Source organism: Micropterus salmoides, unplaced genomic scaffold, assembly GCF_014851395.1.
Source record: "Micropterus salmoides isolate LMB-PRFRI ecotype aquatic unplaced genomic scaffold, ASM1485139v1 Ms_hic_scaffold_16, whole genome shotgun sequence".
Lineage (NCBI taxonomy): Eukaryota > Metazoa > Chordata > Actinopteri > Centrarchiformes > Centrarchidae > Micropterus > Micropterus salmoides.
In genome coordinates, this window is record NW_024040707.1 from 32,315,455 (window position 1) to 32,332,196 (window position 16,742).

At 41.6% G+C, this 16,742-nt stretch overlaps 1 protein-coding gene across 2 annotated transcripts in view; it reads right to left on the bottom strand.

The window, feature by feature from the left end:
- The window catches only part of prkcz (protein kinase C, zeta), a 135,591-nt gene that overhangs the window by 20,228 nt on the left and 98,621 nt on the right, over window positions 1-16,742 (bottom strand). For both annotated transcript variants that reach the window (XM_038723448.1, XM_038723449.1), the window contains 2 exons: window positions 8,744-8,823; window positions 6,511-6,600 (listed from right to left, as the gene is read on the bottom strand). In XM_038723448.1, coding sequence (XP_038579376.1) covers window positions 6,511-6,600; window positions 8,744-8,823 — 170 coding nt within the window. The remainder of the gene's footprint in view (window positions 1-6,510; window positions 6,601-8,743; window positions 8,824-16,742) is intronic.

Here is a 16,742-nt window from a genome sequence, read left to right on the forward strand (position 1 = left end):
ACCAGAGTAGATAAAAATTCAGGAAGTTCTGATAAAAATCCTCCAGGCGGTTTTGGGGGGCGATAAATTATAACAAATATGATGCAGCCCTCCAACTTTAAGAGTGAGAACTTCAAAGGAGTTAAATTCACCATAGCGTACTTGATGACATTTTAAATTTTTCCTATACCCACTCACTAGCCCACTACCACGACCACTGACCCTCTGTTGACTAAAACAATCATATTGAGGCGGACATATTTCAGCTAGCTGGCTATAGTCATTCATTTGCAACCAGGATTCAGTTAAAAACATAAAATCTAGATTTGCAGACAAGATAAAATCATTTAAGATGAAAGTCTTACTTGAAAGTGATCTCACATTGAAGAGAGCCATTTTAAATGAGTTTGTTCTGGGTGCTGGAGTTGGTGCAGTTGTCCTAATCCTTAAGAGATTACTAATATTTCTGTGTGGGATGTGCACATTTCGGTTTACTGGTCTATGCGTGATGATGACAGGAATAGAAGTCTGTGGAACAACGCTGGTAGGAGACGGCTTTACATGCCAGCAGGTGGAGACAGTTGTTTGTGGCAGTGAGGCAGAGATCTGTTCAGTGAGCGGTGGTGTGTCCAGGTGTGCTGCATGAATGATTAGTCATTCACGTAAATCATGTGTGGACCGCACCACATGCTGTATGTGAGCAGCTAACATTTCTGAGCCCTGTTTGTTTGGGTGAAGTCCGTCTGTCTTAAAAAGAGACATTCCTTGCCAGAAAATATTAAAGTTATCGACATAACACACACCATGAGCCCTGCAGGCGGACTGGAGCCAGTCGTGGAGGCCAAGGAGTCTACTGAAGCGGCCAGCACTGCGTCCAACTGAGCGATGGCATCAGGTCCTGGAGTTTTTTTTAAATGTCAGCCGTGGTGGCACCGGGGAAGCAGTGAGTGGTAGTGTTAAAGAAATTGGTTGGAAACTAGCAGTGGCACTTGAGCTGCACTGCGCGCCACTTTGCATCATGTGAGAGATAGGATGTGTTTTACAGCATGTAGAAAATGTTTGCAGCTCACTGATGATCGATGGTAACAGCTACGGTGCTTTCCTCATTTACTGTACACAGCATGCTGTCTTAAGGTGATTTTGTATCTGTGTGTCATGAAGAGTGAACATAATAAACAGAAGACGTCAATAACAAAGCATCGCAAAATATTCTGTCAATTGTCAACAAATAGAGGCATTTATACTCTCAAAACACTCAAAAGTGCATTTCACCGGGGGCGTAGGTGGCTCAGTTGGTAGAGTGCGCCCGTTGTACAGGGCTGAACCCTTGCTGCAGCGGCCCAGGGTCCATCCTGTGGCCCTTCGTCCCTTCTCTCTCTCCCCTGTTTCCAGACGCTATCCACTATCACTCACACAGCATTTCAGGAGCTGCTGGTGTGTGAAGACAACAGAGTGAGATGCTGCGACCACTCATCTGCTAGAAAGGCAGTGGTCTCACATAACGTGACGTAGTAAACATGAGAGGGTAGTCTATGTACTGCAAATGAAGCAAAAGTACAAAGCTCTAACCAGTCACATGACACTGTTGACCAATTACTGGCAACTGTGCTGGGGAGGTGAACCAGGCCGTGAGAAACATCTGAGTTCTGCCGACCAGTCAGCGAACGTGGTTACCAAAGCCAAATGTTAAAATGCTTCTTGATCCAAACACATACTCCTGCCTGTACGAAAGTTACAGTAAACTATGTATTGGTCCAAAGGTTTCCTGCCTAAATGCGATCTCTGTGTCAATGAAAACCTGCCTCTCAACGCTCGTCAGCCTGACAGTTCTCTGGCATAAAGAACTGTAGATGTGGAGGACAGCAGGTAAATGATATTCAAAAGTGTCATCTCTTCAGAGAGAAAACTCAGCGCTCCCTCAGGAACGGTCTGATGAATATTAATATGTGGTAACAACAGTCGCTGCGTGCCAGGCCTGTCAGGTCTGGAGACAGGTTCTAGTTTGAGGGCAGAGAGCGTCGCTTCTCCACCTCTCACAGCTTTGTCAACTTGTTTTCCCTCCGCGCTACATAGAAGCTTTGTCGCTGGGCTGAGGATTTCTCTTTGCTTTGATATCTTTCCCCGGTTTGCCTTTGGTGTGTACTTCACAGGCAGTGTGGCAGCACTCATTAACACTCTGACGGTTGTTTTCCTCTTCTTTTGTGCCACTATACTACCTGCCAGCCCACCTAATTGTCCCATGAGGGACAGGGCAACAATGAGGATAGAGAAAAGCCTTAATTCATCTTAAATTAGCATTTGTGCTAATGTCTGATAAAGCAGCATGTTAATGGTGCTTTCACGACATAATTGGAAGCTGGAAACAATTTGGGGCTGAAAAGAGAAAATAAGGGCGTCATTTGGGATATTTTTAATGGATTTAAATACATAAACTAGCTTTGCAACTGTTAAGAAGTATGATATTTCTAATGTTGATATTTGCCAATACATAAAAATACGAAAGCCAAGTGAACACTTTCTCGCATGGATTTTGACTATTGGTTTATACAGTAGTTAGTTCACATTTAATTTAACAATTATGTGAATCATAAGCTTACGGTTATGGATTTTTGGGAGGGTTTTCATTATACAGCCTAACGGCCTCATGCAAGAACGTATTGACGGTGTTCTAAGCCAGATGTGCCAAACTCTCCTAAATGCACAAGCTTGTTGTAAATCGCTTCTTTCTACTTGGTGAACTGCACCTGTACATGAATGAAGGTGCATGCTTGTGAGCCTTAATCATTGCCACTATCAAAGCAAATTGTCAAATTGCTATATATATATAGGGCTACCTGTTCTGCTACATCTGTGGGCAGGTTCACTCACAGAAATATTCCCCTGCAGTGCACAAAGAAGAAAGTCCTGCTGCCAGAAATAAGCAGGTGAAGAGTTTAGCAGAGTCAGTGGGGATGTTGTGATTTCAAACCAATGTGAAAATATTCCTACAGCTGTCAATTCTGTGACATTAGGCAGCAGGACCAACATAAATAAAGATGCAACAGTTTGACATGAATCTTGATGCTAAAACACGTCTTTAAAAAAGTGGTTTATGACTTTGATGGGAGACTTTCCAAGCAACTACTAAATTGTAAACATTGTTGTGCCAACATATGAGGCCAAAGAAACAGAGAACTGCTGAGTAAACCCTTGTTTTTTCAGATGAAGGCTTTATGAGTGCGCCATCTGTGCATGACTCATGCTACAGAGCCCTGACACACTGTTTATTCATATAGTCACTTAAGTTGCTCAGCCCTCTTGGTTAAAAAACTGAATATATGCAGATGTGATAGTCCTTAAATAAAGTTTTTATAACTAGATTCGGGAACTAAGACCACGTCTTGAACGCATCCCATTTCCGCCCATCAAGTACTTAAGCACACCTTTTCCATTCAATTCCCCTTGACTCAGTTTTCACATCCCCTCTTGGCTCTCCCTTCTCTCTCTTTGTCTGCATACAGGAACCAGGGGCTCGGTACACCTACCTATGAAGAGACGGCTCCCCCACTCAGAGACTCGACTCCCACCGGTTCCCGCTCATCTTCTATCGGTCTCCTCTACACTCCAACATCCAACAGCCATGGACCCAATTCCTCCCCTAATCACTTCATCCCCCACCCTCCTCCATCACACCTCGACCCTCCTCCCCATTCCCGCATCCCTCAGTCCTCCCTCCGGACCCTTAATCCATTGTCGCAGTTCACCTCCATTACGTCCAATAAACCATTTTAAGTCTACAGGTGCTGGTCATATAATTAGAATATCATCAAAAAGTTGATTTATTTCAGTAATTCCATTCAAAAAGTGAAACTTGGATATTATATCCATCCTGGTAGCTTTGGCACTGTGTGCAGGTGCCAAGTCCTGTTGGAAAATGAAATCTGCATCTCCATAAAGTTGGTCAGCAGCAGGAAGCATGAAGTGCTCTAAAACTTCCTGGTAGATGGCTGCATTGTCCTTGGACCTCAGAAAACACAGTGGACCAACACCAGCAGATGACATGGCACCCCAAACCATCACTGACTGTGGAAACTTTACACTGGACTTCAAGCAACGTGGATTCTGTGCCTCTCCTCTCTTCCTCCAGACTCTGGGACCTTGATTTCCAAAGGAAATGCAAAATTTACTTTCATCAGAGAACATAACTTTGGACCACTCAGCAGCAGTCCAGTCCTTTTTGTCTTTAGCCCAGGCGAGACGCTTCTGACGCTGTGTCTTGTTCAAGAGTGGCTTGACACAAGGAATGCGACAGCTGAAACCCATGTCTTGCATACGTCTGTGCGTGGTGGTTCTTGAAGCACTGACTCCAGCTGCAGTCCACTCTTTGTGAATCTCCCCCACATTTTTGAATGGCTTTTGTTTCACAATCCTCTCCAGGTGCGGTTATCCCTATTGCTTGTACACTTTTTTCTACCACATCTTTTCCTTCCCTTCGCCTCTCTATTAATGTGCTTGGACACAGAGCTCTGTGAACAGCCAGCCTCTTTAGCAATGACCTTTTGTGTCTTGCCCTCCTTGTGTCAATGGTCGTCTTTTGGACAGCTGTCAAGTCAGCAGTCTTCCCCATGATTGTGTAGCCTACAGAACTAGACTGAGAGACCATTTAAAGGCCTTTGCAGGTGTTTTGAGTTAATTAGCTGATTAGAGTGTGGCACCAGGTGTCTTCAATATTGAACCTTTTCACAATATTAAAATTTTCTGAGATACTGATTTTGGTGTTTTCATTAGTTGTCAGTCTGTGTGGAATTAATGTATACATTATACAAGTTTCACTTTTTGAATGGAATTACTGAAATAAATCAACTTTTTGATGATATTCTAATTATATGACCAGCACCTGTACATCTTTGCAGGTGTGGTCTTTGATTGTGAATATTAAATTGCTTCTATCCTTCACATAACGCTGTGTTCAAATTTGCCCTAATGAATTGTACCAAGAGGGAAAACAAACCCACAGTCTAATTCAGTTGGATTAAACAGCGCAGGTTTGAAAACACCCTCAGGTGAGCAAAAGGTGATCAAATAAATAAACAGCACAATATTAGTCAGTGTAGGGCTGTCCTCGACTAAGGATTTAATTAGTCGAATCAGAATTGTCAAGTCCTGCCTATAGTTGACTGAAAGTCGAATCATGTGCGCGGGGGGGTTTACACACAGTAGCTCCGCTTTAATCTTGAGAAGCTGTAGAGCTGCAGTCTCTATTCATTCAACTTACACTGTAAATTTGCAGTTAAACTGAGGCTTTCTGAAGACCCTTTCTCTCTCTCTCTCGCCAGTCATTCAGAGTTTTACGTGCATTACTGCTGCCGACAACAGCATGCACGTTGCGGTTCCTCGCGGATCTATTTCAAGTAGCCGGCTACTTGAAAATGATAAAATATTCTTTGTGTGGTTCATCAACTGTGATAAATTATCCAAAAGTCCCGCGAGGTGTGGACAACTCAGCATAAGACCAGTGAAGCCGGGTCTCAGTCTCTTCAGCAAGTGTTCCCCTTCTGCCACCACACACATGCTACGCCTTCACATGCGCACTGACGACCAAGGGTTAGGGTTACAATTTTGGATTTATTCATGCAATTTAATAACATTTATTGAAAGTTTTATTAGTTTTATTTACTTTTTAAATGTTTATTTACTAAATGTTGAAATGCATTTTGTAATAGGCTGTATATTAACTAATTGGGAGAAAACTGGTAGTTCTGTACAAAATCGTTGAGCACCCCCATATTGCCAAAATGGCATGATCCTTGTTTCACTGCGAAGCTTTGACTGTGAGATTGACAGTTGAATCAGGCTCCGACCATCGAAGCATCGAATCTTTGACTATTCGGGGTCAGCCCTAAGTCAGTGAAATGCTTTAAGTCCTGTATCCTGAAATAATCACTCCCTAGGCAATGAACACTTAAACAGGGTTAATTTTGTCAAAACTAAAGATATCTTAGTTTAGTTTTGGTCTGTGAATCATCAGTTTAGTTGTGCATATTTTGTGTGTGTTCTTGTCTGTAGCGAGTTTAGCAAAAAATACAATGTTTACCTGTTTGTACCAGACTGTAAAACAACAGACTCCTCGCTGAATCCAGCTGTCACTCACTCTCTGTCGTGACCAATCATTATTAAAATCACCTGCACTCTCCTATGCAGAGCAGCTGATCATTCAGAAGCTGGACTCGCTCTTCATTCATTGTTTTACTTCATTGAAGTGAAAACGTTCACTGCTTCATTTTCCTTAAAAATATCTTTGTTGCGATGACAAAATTTCAGATGACTTATAAGATTGTTGTGTTAAAACTCGTATATCTTTACCCCTCCTCTCAGAAACCCTTGCAGAACATGTATTGCAAATTGCAATCCTGTTGTCTTCTTCTGAAATTGTAAGAAATGTTTGAATTGATTTCTTTCTCCCCGTTCCTTTTGTGTGTTGATTGAGTAGCTTTTGAAAGATTCCAGTGTATATTTGGTTTTGACACTTCTCCTCACTCCGTCAGCTCTTACCTGGTCCCAGTCTATACTGCGGAAAAATGTGTGTGACTTGATATCGGTGAAGCCTGTCTGGACCTGGCATCCCAGCCGCTCCTTAGGATCCTGTTGGGACCAAGACAGCTGGTCAGGAACACAAACAGGAGCAAAGATGTGAGAGTCTTTATTTATTCTTTATAATTTACATCTCCACGTAGAAGGTGCAGACTTTCTGTGGGAGTGATTCTACTTTATGTGGACAGTAATAAAGTCGAGAGGGGAGGACGCCGAAAGACGGAATTATATTTCAGATGTTATACAGTTCCTGAGAGAATGAAGCAATTCCCATCTGGACAATTAAAAATAAGGTTTGCTCCACATGTTTTCATCATGCACGACATGTGTATGTGTACATATAGCCCCCTGTAACTGCTTAACTTGGACTGTTTTCATCACTACAATGATTCTGGTGACTTACAGAGAAAAAAACAACATGAATCCAGGAGATGAAATGCAGAAACACACACATTTGCAGGGCCACACCGAAAAGTCTTTTTTTTCTGAACCGTTGTGACAAATACATTTCTTAAAAGGGCCACACAGTGTTTTTCCATGTTGTAGTTTACATTTACTACAAAATCACTGTTTTTTCTTTTAAGGCAGTTTTCTCACATTCATTTTACTAAAGTATAAAAATAGATAGAGATTTAAAACTTAACTCTAGTGTAATTCTATATTTTTCTTTTTGTCAGCATAGCCCTTCTGACTTCTTCTATGGTGGTTCTGATACTGAAGGCATAAATCTAGAAAAACACCTCCCACATATATAGTTTAATTTCCTCAAACAGCTGTTCATTGTAGTTTCTATCAGACAAACAGGAGGAAATAGCAAATTCTTTGGGGACTATTTCTAGCGGCGGATGAATCCACATGTGGTGCTGCAGTGAGAATTTGGGGCAACAGAGTCAGAATAAACTACATTGTGTTTATGGTGATGAAGGAACATGTGACTCAGTGCAGCAGTGGGGCTCACTGATGGTTTTAATAGTTTCTGGATGACAATGGAGCTCTACGGCTCAGAGGAAAGAGACAGTAAATTTTTTCGTTCTGTTCATTGTTGGTTTTGATTTTTCGTGGGATTTGTTGACCATACGAAAATCTATAGAATTTCCCCAGACTGATAGTTTAATCCATCACTGTGGATGTCTTGTTTAGACATAAACCTGCCTTTATCTGAAAGGCCTTTCCACGGAGCAGTAATTGAAAATAAAAGCAGACATGACGTCTCTGTGAGTGTTCATATTGCTGTGATGTGGATGTAAAGCAGTTGGTGCCTGAAAGGTGGATCAAAAAAAGAAATCTGAAACAATATAGTATTGTGTAGACAACTGCATGATGTGCAGTAGTAACATAGGTTTTTGTGAGAAAAGGTTATTAAACCCCATTTTAAAGGATAGTATTTTAACATTTTGTTAAAAATGTTTATTTGCGTTTTCTCTGGGAGTGAGACGTATCAGCTGGAGTCAGGTCATGGTTAGCTTAGCTTAGCATAAAGACGGGAAACAGGGGAAACTTACCAAAACACCTAGAGCTCACTAATTACCTTATAATATGTCCTTTTTTAAATTTGTACACAAACAGAAATGTTAAAATGACTATTTGTTTATGTTGGAACTTTTTTATTAGCAAAGTGATTTCCTGGAGTAACAGTAAGGTTGCCACTATGATGACTATGTCATTTTTAGATTTCTCCTTCAGTCTTTATACTCTATGCTATGCTTAGCTAGGCTATGATCCTGATCTTCTCATTTTACTTTTAGAGAGGAACCAATAAGCATATTTCCAGAAATGTTGAACTATTCCTTTAAGTCCCAAGATTCTTCTAATCTCAGCCATTAAATGTTTGGTCAGTTTGATTATGGCATACTTCATAAACTGATATTATATTAAAGTGTTAGAACATTTAAAACCCCATTTCATTTATTTTACCATTTTATCTTGTTCTTGTTCCTTGACCCAAGCTGCATACTGAGTGTGAGGCTGAAACATGCAAAAACATGGATTCTATATTTCACTCGCGCTCTATCTTCGTTCTACTATCATTAAAGTTTCACTTTATTGTAACACAGGGATCAACACGTACACTGAATGAAGAGGCCTTCTCTGGCGGATCAAAACAATGCCCAGGTTCGTGACCATGATCCCACACATGGCGATTTGACTGAGCAGCAGCGTGCACGGACACAGAGAGAGAAAGGGCTGCGCTCACCTTGTTTAGAAAGCCCTTGAGCACGCTGGCAGCTTTCACAGACAGAGACCTTGGGATGCGAATGGGCTTCTCAAGAATAACTGTAGGCAAAAAAGAGGGGAAGGACAGCAACAAAAAAAAAAGAGAGAGAAAGAGGGCGAGAGAAAGAAAAGGACAATCGTGAGTAGGGAGGAGGATGATTCACGGTCCAACCTGCCTGTGGGTGACCATGTCTGCGGCGTGGGAGTCAAAGGAAGGGAGGAGATGCAGAGGACACTATTCTGTTCTTTCTCTCAATTCTGATGTCGTACACACAGCCTTGAGACTCCCACAGCTCAACAATGTCATGCTAACGAGAACAAAAACAAATGTGAAAAATAGTTTGTCCCTCTAAACCTGAATCCAAGGATGTAGTACTACATCAAAGATTTGTGCTTCATGCTGAGGTGTGACCGGTGTGTGTTCTCATACAGATGTTTCAGAAAGAGACGTGGATGTAACGATGTAGATGAGTATGCTCTCTGTGAAGTCATCTGTGGATGATGATTGCAGCAACAGCCCTGTTATTTCTGATAAGCTGCTGGGTGATGAGAAAACAAGATTTGTAGAAAATCTTGCTTAATACTTAATATTCAGAAAGGCTAAGAATTGTATTACGTGCTTCATTCAGGATATTTGTGCACATTGTCTTTCATTAGAAGTGCTTCAGAAACAACATGGAAGAGGACAGGATGGCCTTCTCTCTAAACAGCGGCCACAAATCAGATGAGAGATGAGATGAGCTGAGCTGATCAAAATGTTGATGCACTCATCTGTGACATTTCTAATTAGTATCGTGCGCTCTCAACAACACGCTTCTCGAGTGGCAGCGAGTGATGCGTGGCTTGTTCCTTCGTCTCAGTGGTATAATTGTTTACCACAATCAAAACGGTTATCACAGTTGTTCTACATGTGTATATGTTCGTGTGTTGCTCTTATGTTTTAGTGAGTCAAATATTCTGGCGGTCAATAAAGTAGTATTCTACTCCACAGGCTTCATTGTGTCCTCACCGTGTCCTGTCATGTCCCCTCCCCCACTGGTTATGATGTGTATATTATTGTCAATTAGGTTGTCTTCTGTTTCCCTCAGGTGTATCAAGTCAGGACTGTTTGAGAGGAAGCCAGTAAAGAGAGGGTGGGAAGAGAGATCACCTTCCAGCCTTGGCAGTAGCAGACTGATTGTGACCTGTGTAAAATAGATTGTTGTTTTCTTTGTGCTCTGACGGGTCTGGTAGTCCTGTCCGGCTTTATTTCTGTTTGGGAAGGTTTAGTTTAAGGTTGGTTAAGAACAGAGGGAAGACTCCAGAACGGCCCTTTGTGTGCTGGTCTGGAGGGCTTCCCTTTCTTTTGTTAATTTTGGCCGTCCCATCGGACCTATCTTGTTTTAGGTTGTTATTTAAGGCTGATTTTTTGGCACTTTTTCATTGTTTATTTAATAAACGTAATGTTTGCTTTTTGCAACTCCTTGACTCTCTTGATTATGTTAGACCTCTTCTGTAATGAGCCTTTCTGGGGGTCGTAACACAGGACAATATATCAGAGAAATACCAAAACAGGAAAGGATGGAAATGTTCCACAACTTCCCTTCTGGTACTCTTCATGATTACAGATGATAAATACAGGTATTGGATATTGATACAAAATGGTGAGATGAGAAGGCAGTCTAGTTTTTACAGTACAACACACTGGCATAGCGGTTTTTATCAGCCAATTTTAGCTAATGTCAGATATACTGTTGTATTAGTATCAGCATGATGAAGACTCTTTACATATGTTTGAAAGCTCTGGGCAAAGCTAGTAAGTGATCAGAAAACTAGAAAGGTGTTTCCATTGGTTCCACCACTGAATCAAATGTTTGCCAGCTGCCTGTCTGTCTAAAGCTCTGAGCGCTGATACCCAAAGCAGATCCTGGCGCAGGGTCTAGCTAGGTCGCATATGGCTGGGTGCCCCCTATAGTGAAAGGGTTGGTTTCCACTGGCGGGCGTTCACCCAGGAACCTGCTGCTCTACCGGTAAGACCGCCAGGAGGATGGTACTGGTGGCAGATGCTAGCCGTGGTGCCACGCTATGCTCCTGACAGTCACAGCAGAGACGTGATGCGTCACACGGAGCTACTGTAGTATGGAGGAATTTCTGTTACAGTGGGCTGTGTGGGTGACTGTGTGAGAGAGAGGAGGGAGGTGCAGTAAGGGGGTGTGCTGTGTGAGGGTACCATATGGCTCGAGGAAACACAAATGCAAATAGGACAGATATTATAGAGGTTCCTTTTCCCTGAGGGTGCGATCACACCCACTGTTTGTTTTCTTTGGTCCAAACCAATGTTTGTGTAGGTTGGCACTGCGATACTTATAAGTACCTTCCTTAATGGGCAGCGTTCTGGTACTTTAACTGGTCACCCACTGAGTTTAAGATTTTGTTTTGGTGACTGTAAGTTGCCAATCGAATAGTTTAATTCTGGCAAAGAGAAAAAATGCATTTCTTGTAGCGGCAGTATTTTTCTCAAACCACCATCATCTGCTGGTCAGCAAGTAGCAGGGGAAAAAAACAGTACTAAGAACATCCAACGAAGGTTAAAATCAAGGGCAACTGGACTTGGTTGAAGATACTGGAAGACGTGGTCGTGTCTTTCCAGATAAAATGAAAATAGCTAAAGTAATACCAATATATAACTGGAGACAAACATATACTACACAACTGCAGACCCATCTCATTGCTTCCACAGTTCTCCAAAATATTGGAAAAAATGTTCTTTATGAGGCTGGATGATTTCATCACCAACAATAGATAGATTTTATAGAAAAAGTTACAACGCAATAGACAGGAAACAATATACAGTAGGGATATTCCTAGATCTCAAAAAAGCTTTTGACACTGTAGATCACAAATTATTGATTAAAAAACTACAAAGATATGGTATTAGAAGAATTGCACTGACATGGTTATCCAGTTACCTGGAGAACAGAAAACAGTATGTTGAAATACAAAACAATAAATCACAACTGCTGCAGGTTACATGTGGGGTGCCACAGGGTTCAGTGTTGGGGCCATTATTATTTAACCTCTATATAAATAATATATGTGAAGTATTGCAAATTGTGGAAACCATTCTTTTTGCTGATGACACAAACGTACTATGCTGTGGTGAAAATTTGGAGAAGCTACTGGATACCATGGAAAAGGAAGTGAGTAGGATGAAGATTTGGTTTGATGAAAATAAACTAACACTGAATTTGAGTAAAACAAAATTTATAATATTTGGGAACCGATAAACCGACACAGATAAGAAACTCATGATAAATGGTATAGAACTAGAACGAGTATCTGAAATAAAATTCCTCGGGGTAGTTGACAACAAATTAAGCTGGAAACCTCACATAAAGTTTGTGATGGACTGGCGACCTGTCCAGGGTATACCCCGCCTTTCGCCCGATGTCAGCTGGGATTGGCTCCAATACCCCTGCGACCCTGTACACAGGATAAGCGGTTGACGGGTGGATGGACCTCACATAAAGTATATTAAAACAAAAATATCCAAGTCATTAGCAATATTAAATAAAGCCTAAGACCTATTGAATCAGGCTTCTCTAAATATGCTGTCCTGCTCCTTCATACTCCCATACATGACTTATTGTGTGGAAGTACACTGCTCAAAAAAATAAAGGGAACACTTAAACAACACAATGTAACTCCAAGTCAATCACACTCCTGTGAAATCAAACTGTCCACTTAGGAAGCAACACTGATTGACAATCAATTTCACATGCTGTTGTGCAAATGGAATAGACAACAGGTGGAAATTATAGGCAAATAGCAAGACACCCCCAATAAAGGAGTCGTTCTGCAGGTGGTGACCACAGACCAATTCTCAGTTCCTATGCTTCCTGGCGGGTTTTTTTTTTATCACTTTTGAATGCTGGCGGTGCTTTCACTCTAGTGGTAGCATGAGACGGAGTCTACAACCCAGACAAGTGGTTCAGGTAGTGCAGCTCATCCAGGATGGCACATCAATGCGAGCTGTGGCAAGAAGGTTTGCTGTGTCTGCCAGCGTAGTGTCCAGAGCATGGAGGCGCTACCAGGAGACAGGCCAGTACATCAGGAGACGTGGAGGAGGCCGTAGGAGGGCAAGAACCCAGCAGCAGGACCGCTACCTCCGCCTTTGTGCAAGGAGGAGCAGGAGGAGCAGGAGGAGCACTGCCAGAGCCCTGCAAAATGACCTTCAGCAGGCCACAAATGTGCATGTGTCTGCTCAAACGGTCAGAAACAGACTCCAAGAGGGTGGTACGAGGGCCCGACGTCCACAGGTGGGGTTTGTGCTTACAGCCCAACACCGTGCAGGACATTTGGCATTTGCCAGAGAACACCAAGATTGGTAAATTCGCCACTGGCGCCCTGTGCTCTTCACAGATGAAAGCAGGTTCACACTGAGCACATGTGACAGACGTGACAGAGTCTGGAGACGCCGTGGAGAACGTTCTGCTGCCTGCAACATCCTCCAGCATGACCGGTTCGGCGGTGGGTCAGTAATGGTGTGGGGTGGCATTTCTTTGGGGGGCCGCACAGCCCTCCATGTGCTCGCCAGAGGTAGCCTGACTGCCATTAGGTACCGAGATGAGATCCTCAGACCCCTTGATGCTAGGGACTGGCCCGCCCATTCCCCAGACCTGAATCCAATTGAACACATCTGGGACATCATGTCTCGCTCCATCCACCAACGCCACGTTGCACCACAGACTGTCCGGGAGTTGACGGATGCTTTAGTCCAGGTCTGGGAGGAGATCCCTCAGGAGACCATCTGCCACCTCATCAGGAGCACGCCCAGGCGTTGTAGGGAGGTCATACAGGCACATGGAGGCCACACACACTACTGAGCCTCATTTTGACTTGTTTTAAGGACATTACATCAAAGCTGGATCGGCCTGTAGTGTGGTTTTCCACTTTGATTTTGAGTGTGACTCCAAATCCAGACCTCCATGGGTTGATAAATTTGATTTCCATTGATCATTTTTGTGTGATTTTGTTGTCAGCACATTCAACTATGTAAAGAAAGGAGTATTTAATAAGATTATTTCTTTCATTCAGATCTAGGATGTGTTATTTTAGTGTTCCCTTTATTTTTTTGAGCAGTGTATGTAACACTTACAAAACAAATACATACCCAATCTTCATCCTACAAAAAAGAGCTATTCAAATCCTACATAAAATTACATACAGAGAACCAACAAACCCATTGTTCATTAAACTCAAAATATTAAAGTTCAAAGATTTGATTGACTACAAAACTATTCAAATTTTTTTAGAGCACACAATAACCAATTGCCCTAGAAATATCCAAGAGCTTTTTCAACTACAAGAAAACACGTACAATTTCAGAGGAATATAAATGTTTAGTAAACCGTTAATTCAAACAAATAGTAAGTTTCACTGTATAACAACCCAGGGTGTTATCCTGTGGAACAACAGTAATAATAATTTAAAGTTATGTAAAAACTTATTGCAAGTGAAATTTCTATTTAAAAAAAGAATCCTTGATGGATATGATCTGGAACAGTGATTTTCTTTTTTGTTGATCTTTATTTAGTTGGAATATCTAAGTGATGCAAACAATTAAAGTAGTTAAAATATATCACTGAGGTGGGGGTAGGACAAGAAAAGTTATTCTAACTTCTTCCTACCCCCTTTGAACATGACTGTTATTTGGATCATCTGCTGATGATCTTTTTTGTTTGTTTGTTTTTATTTAGTTTTTGTTGTTGTCTTTTAACATGTTCAATAAAGAGTTGGAAAAAAAAAAAGTCTATGACAAAATTAGGCTGCTTCTCAGCTGATTTATTACCTCAGTAAACACTTACCTAATGAGTTTATGGTCTCAGTCGCTAATTTCAAGTCTTCTTCAACACAGCATGATGTTCATTTAGTAAATTGCTGTCCCATTTAGAGGAACATAGACCAGAAAGCAGGGGGGGCTTTAGGGCGGGGCTACCTTGTGATTGACAAGTCTCTATCATGGTAACCTGTCAATCAGGATAGAGGCGACTTGTATCTGCTGCTCTGTGACATTTAACCAGCGCCGCTGAAAAAGCTTATTAGGAGTCGGCCGTTCATTTTTCAGTAAGTACATTTTGGTTCAAGCTTGTTTGTCGCTAGCCACAATTAGCATCCAAGCTAATATTACAGTTAACGTGAATTATGGATGCACCTTGCTAACCAAGCTAGCTAGCTCCACCATCTCATTCCAAGTACAAGTAACTGCAGGCCATCAGAGTTCTACATCCGTCTTCTTTCCCCACTAACAACAGAAAACATGCTCATGAAACTGCATGTTTTGGGTGATATTTCCTGACACTGGACCTCTAACAGTTAGTTTGCCACCATCTGCTAAATGAAGCAAACTAATGGAGAAAATGCTGAACTGTTCCACACATGCACCCTAAATCTCGTCTGTAATAGAGGCCATGATGTCCTGCCAGGTTTTCCACAGTTCATGAGGGGTAGAGGAGCATGCATCACAGCATGTGCATTCAGCAGTACATCATTAAACACATATTCTCAGACATTAACCCATTTCTTGCTGTAACGGCGTAATGTAACTGTTGAGCAGTAAGATCCATATAGATAACAGCCCACTGTTTCAACTGTGTTATCCCTTAAGACATTTAGAAAACCAGCTTGTGTTTCAGACTGACCACCATGCAGTCAGTCCAAGGGCAGAATTTTCTCAACCCATGAAGGACGGAAAAAATGTGGAAATGAATGAATTTCCAAAGTTGAAAAAGAGAAATAAACACACAGGAGGAACATGTTAATCTAATAAAACAAACAGTATGAATGTGTGTTATTTCTGTAATCAGGCTCTTACACTACTGTGAATATGACAATACGTTGACTCAAATGCCCAGACTACAACAAGAGTGGATTCTTAGACCAAGGCAAACTAAAACTAATTAACATTTCAGAGAAATAAAATTATCCCTGTTTCTGAGATTCCTCCATTTTAATGAAGCATAGCAGAACCATCTGAGCCAGGATTTACAGACATAAATCCTTCACAGCCCAGAGCTGATTGTTATTCCATCAGTCAGTTATGCGTCACAAAGGGTTAAATTAACATGTTTTTGTTTAAATGGCACCAAACAGCCTGCCATGTGCTCTCAATATTCATATTTGATGTCCTACTATTCCTCTATACTCCCAATCCCTTAAACCATAGAGAATGTAGTTAGAAGCTGGGAACATTCCTGTTGATGAAACTGGGACAGACATAGGAAACATAGAACATTTCCTCTTGTAAAATATGTATTTAGTTACTAACTATCCTGAGAATTGCAGTCATAGAAAACATTGAAAAATCCAGTTTTTGCAATGATTACAGCATTTACAAGCATTTCTTGCCTCAACCTCTTCTATATTACTTTTAATTGAGAAAATATATCTTCTTATTTTTCTTTAGCCACACAAATATCAGTCAAACATCTCAACAAATATTAGATGGATTGTCATGAAATATAGGTCAGTCAGGACAACTTCCATCAAAGAAGCTGATATTTGTGCCACTTAGTTATGTTTGGCGGTATGGCTCTGTTCTGCGATCTCCCTGCCCTTCCACATGCCTACGTGGAAAAGCCATAAGTGCCAGCAGGAGGACCCAACTGTACATTTAGTAAAGCCAGTTGCAGTAAATGACATGAAGTGAGGCCACTTAAATTTATATATATTTGCTAGTTTGAGTGACAAATGCTAGAAGTATTAGAAAATCCTGCAGTTAATACAACATTGATGAATGAGCTGGCAGATACGGGCATCACTATCCTTGAGCATCGAGGATGCTTGAACCTCGGGCTGAAGGTAGCATTTATAGCAGAGACGTTTTATAGAGGAGACACTCCACTCAATCACATCCTCAATACAACCAACTTCTTCGCCGTTCCGGGCAAAGATGGCGATTATCCTGCCCCTCCCGCTAGAAAGCCAATTGTCTTCTTTTA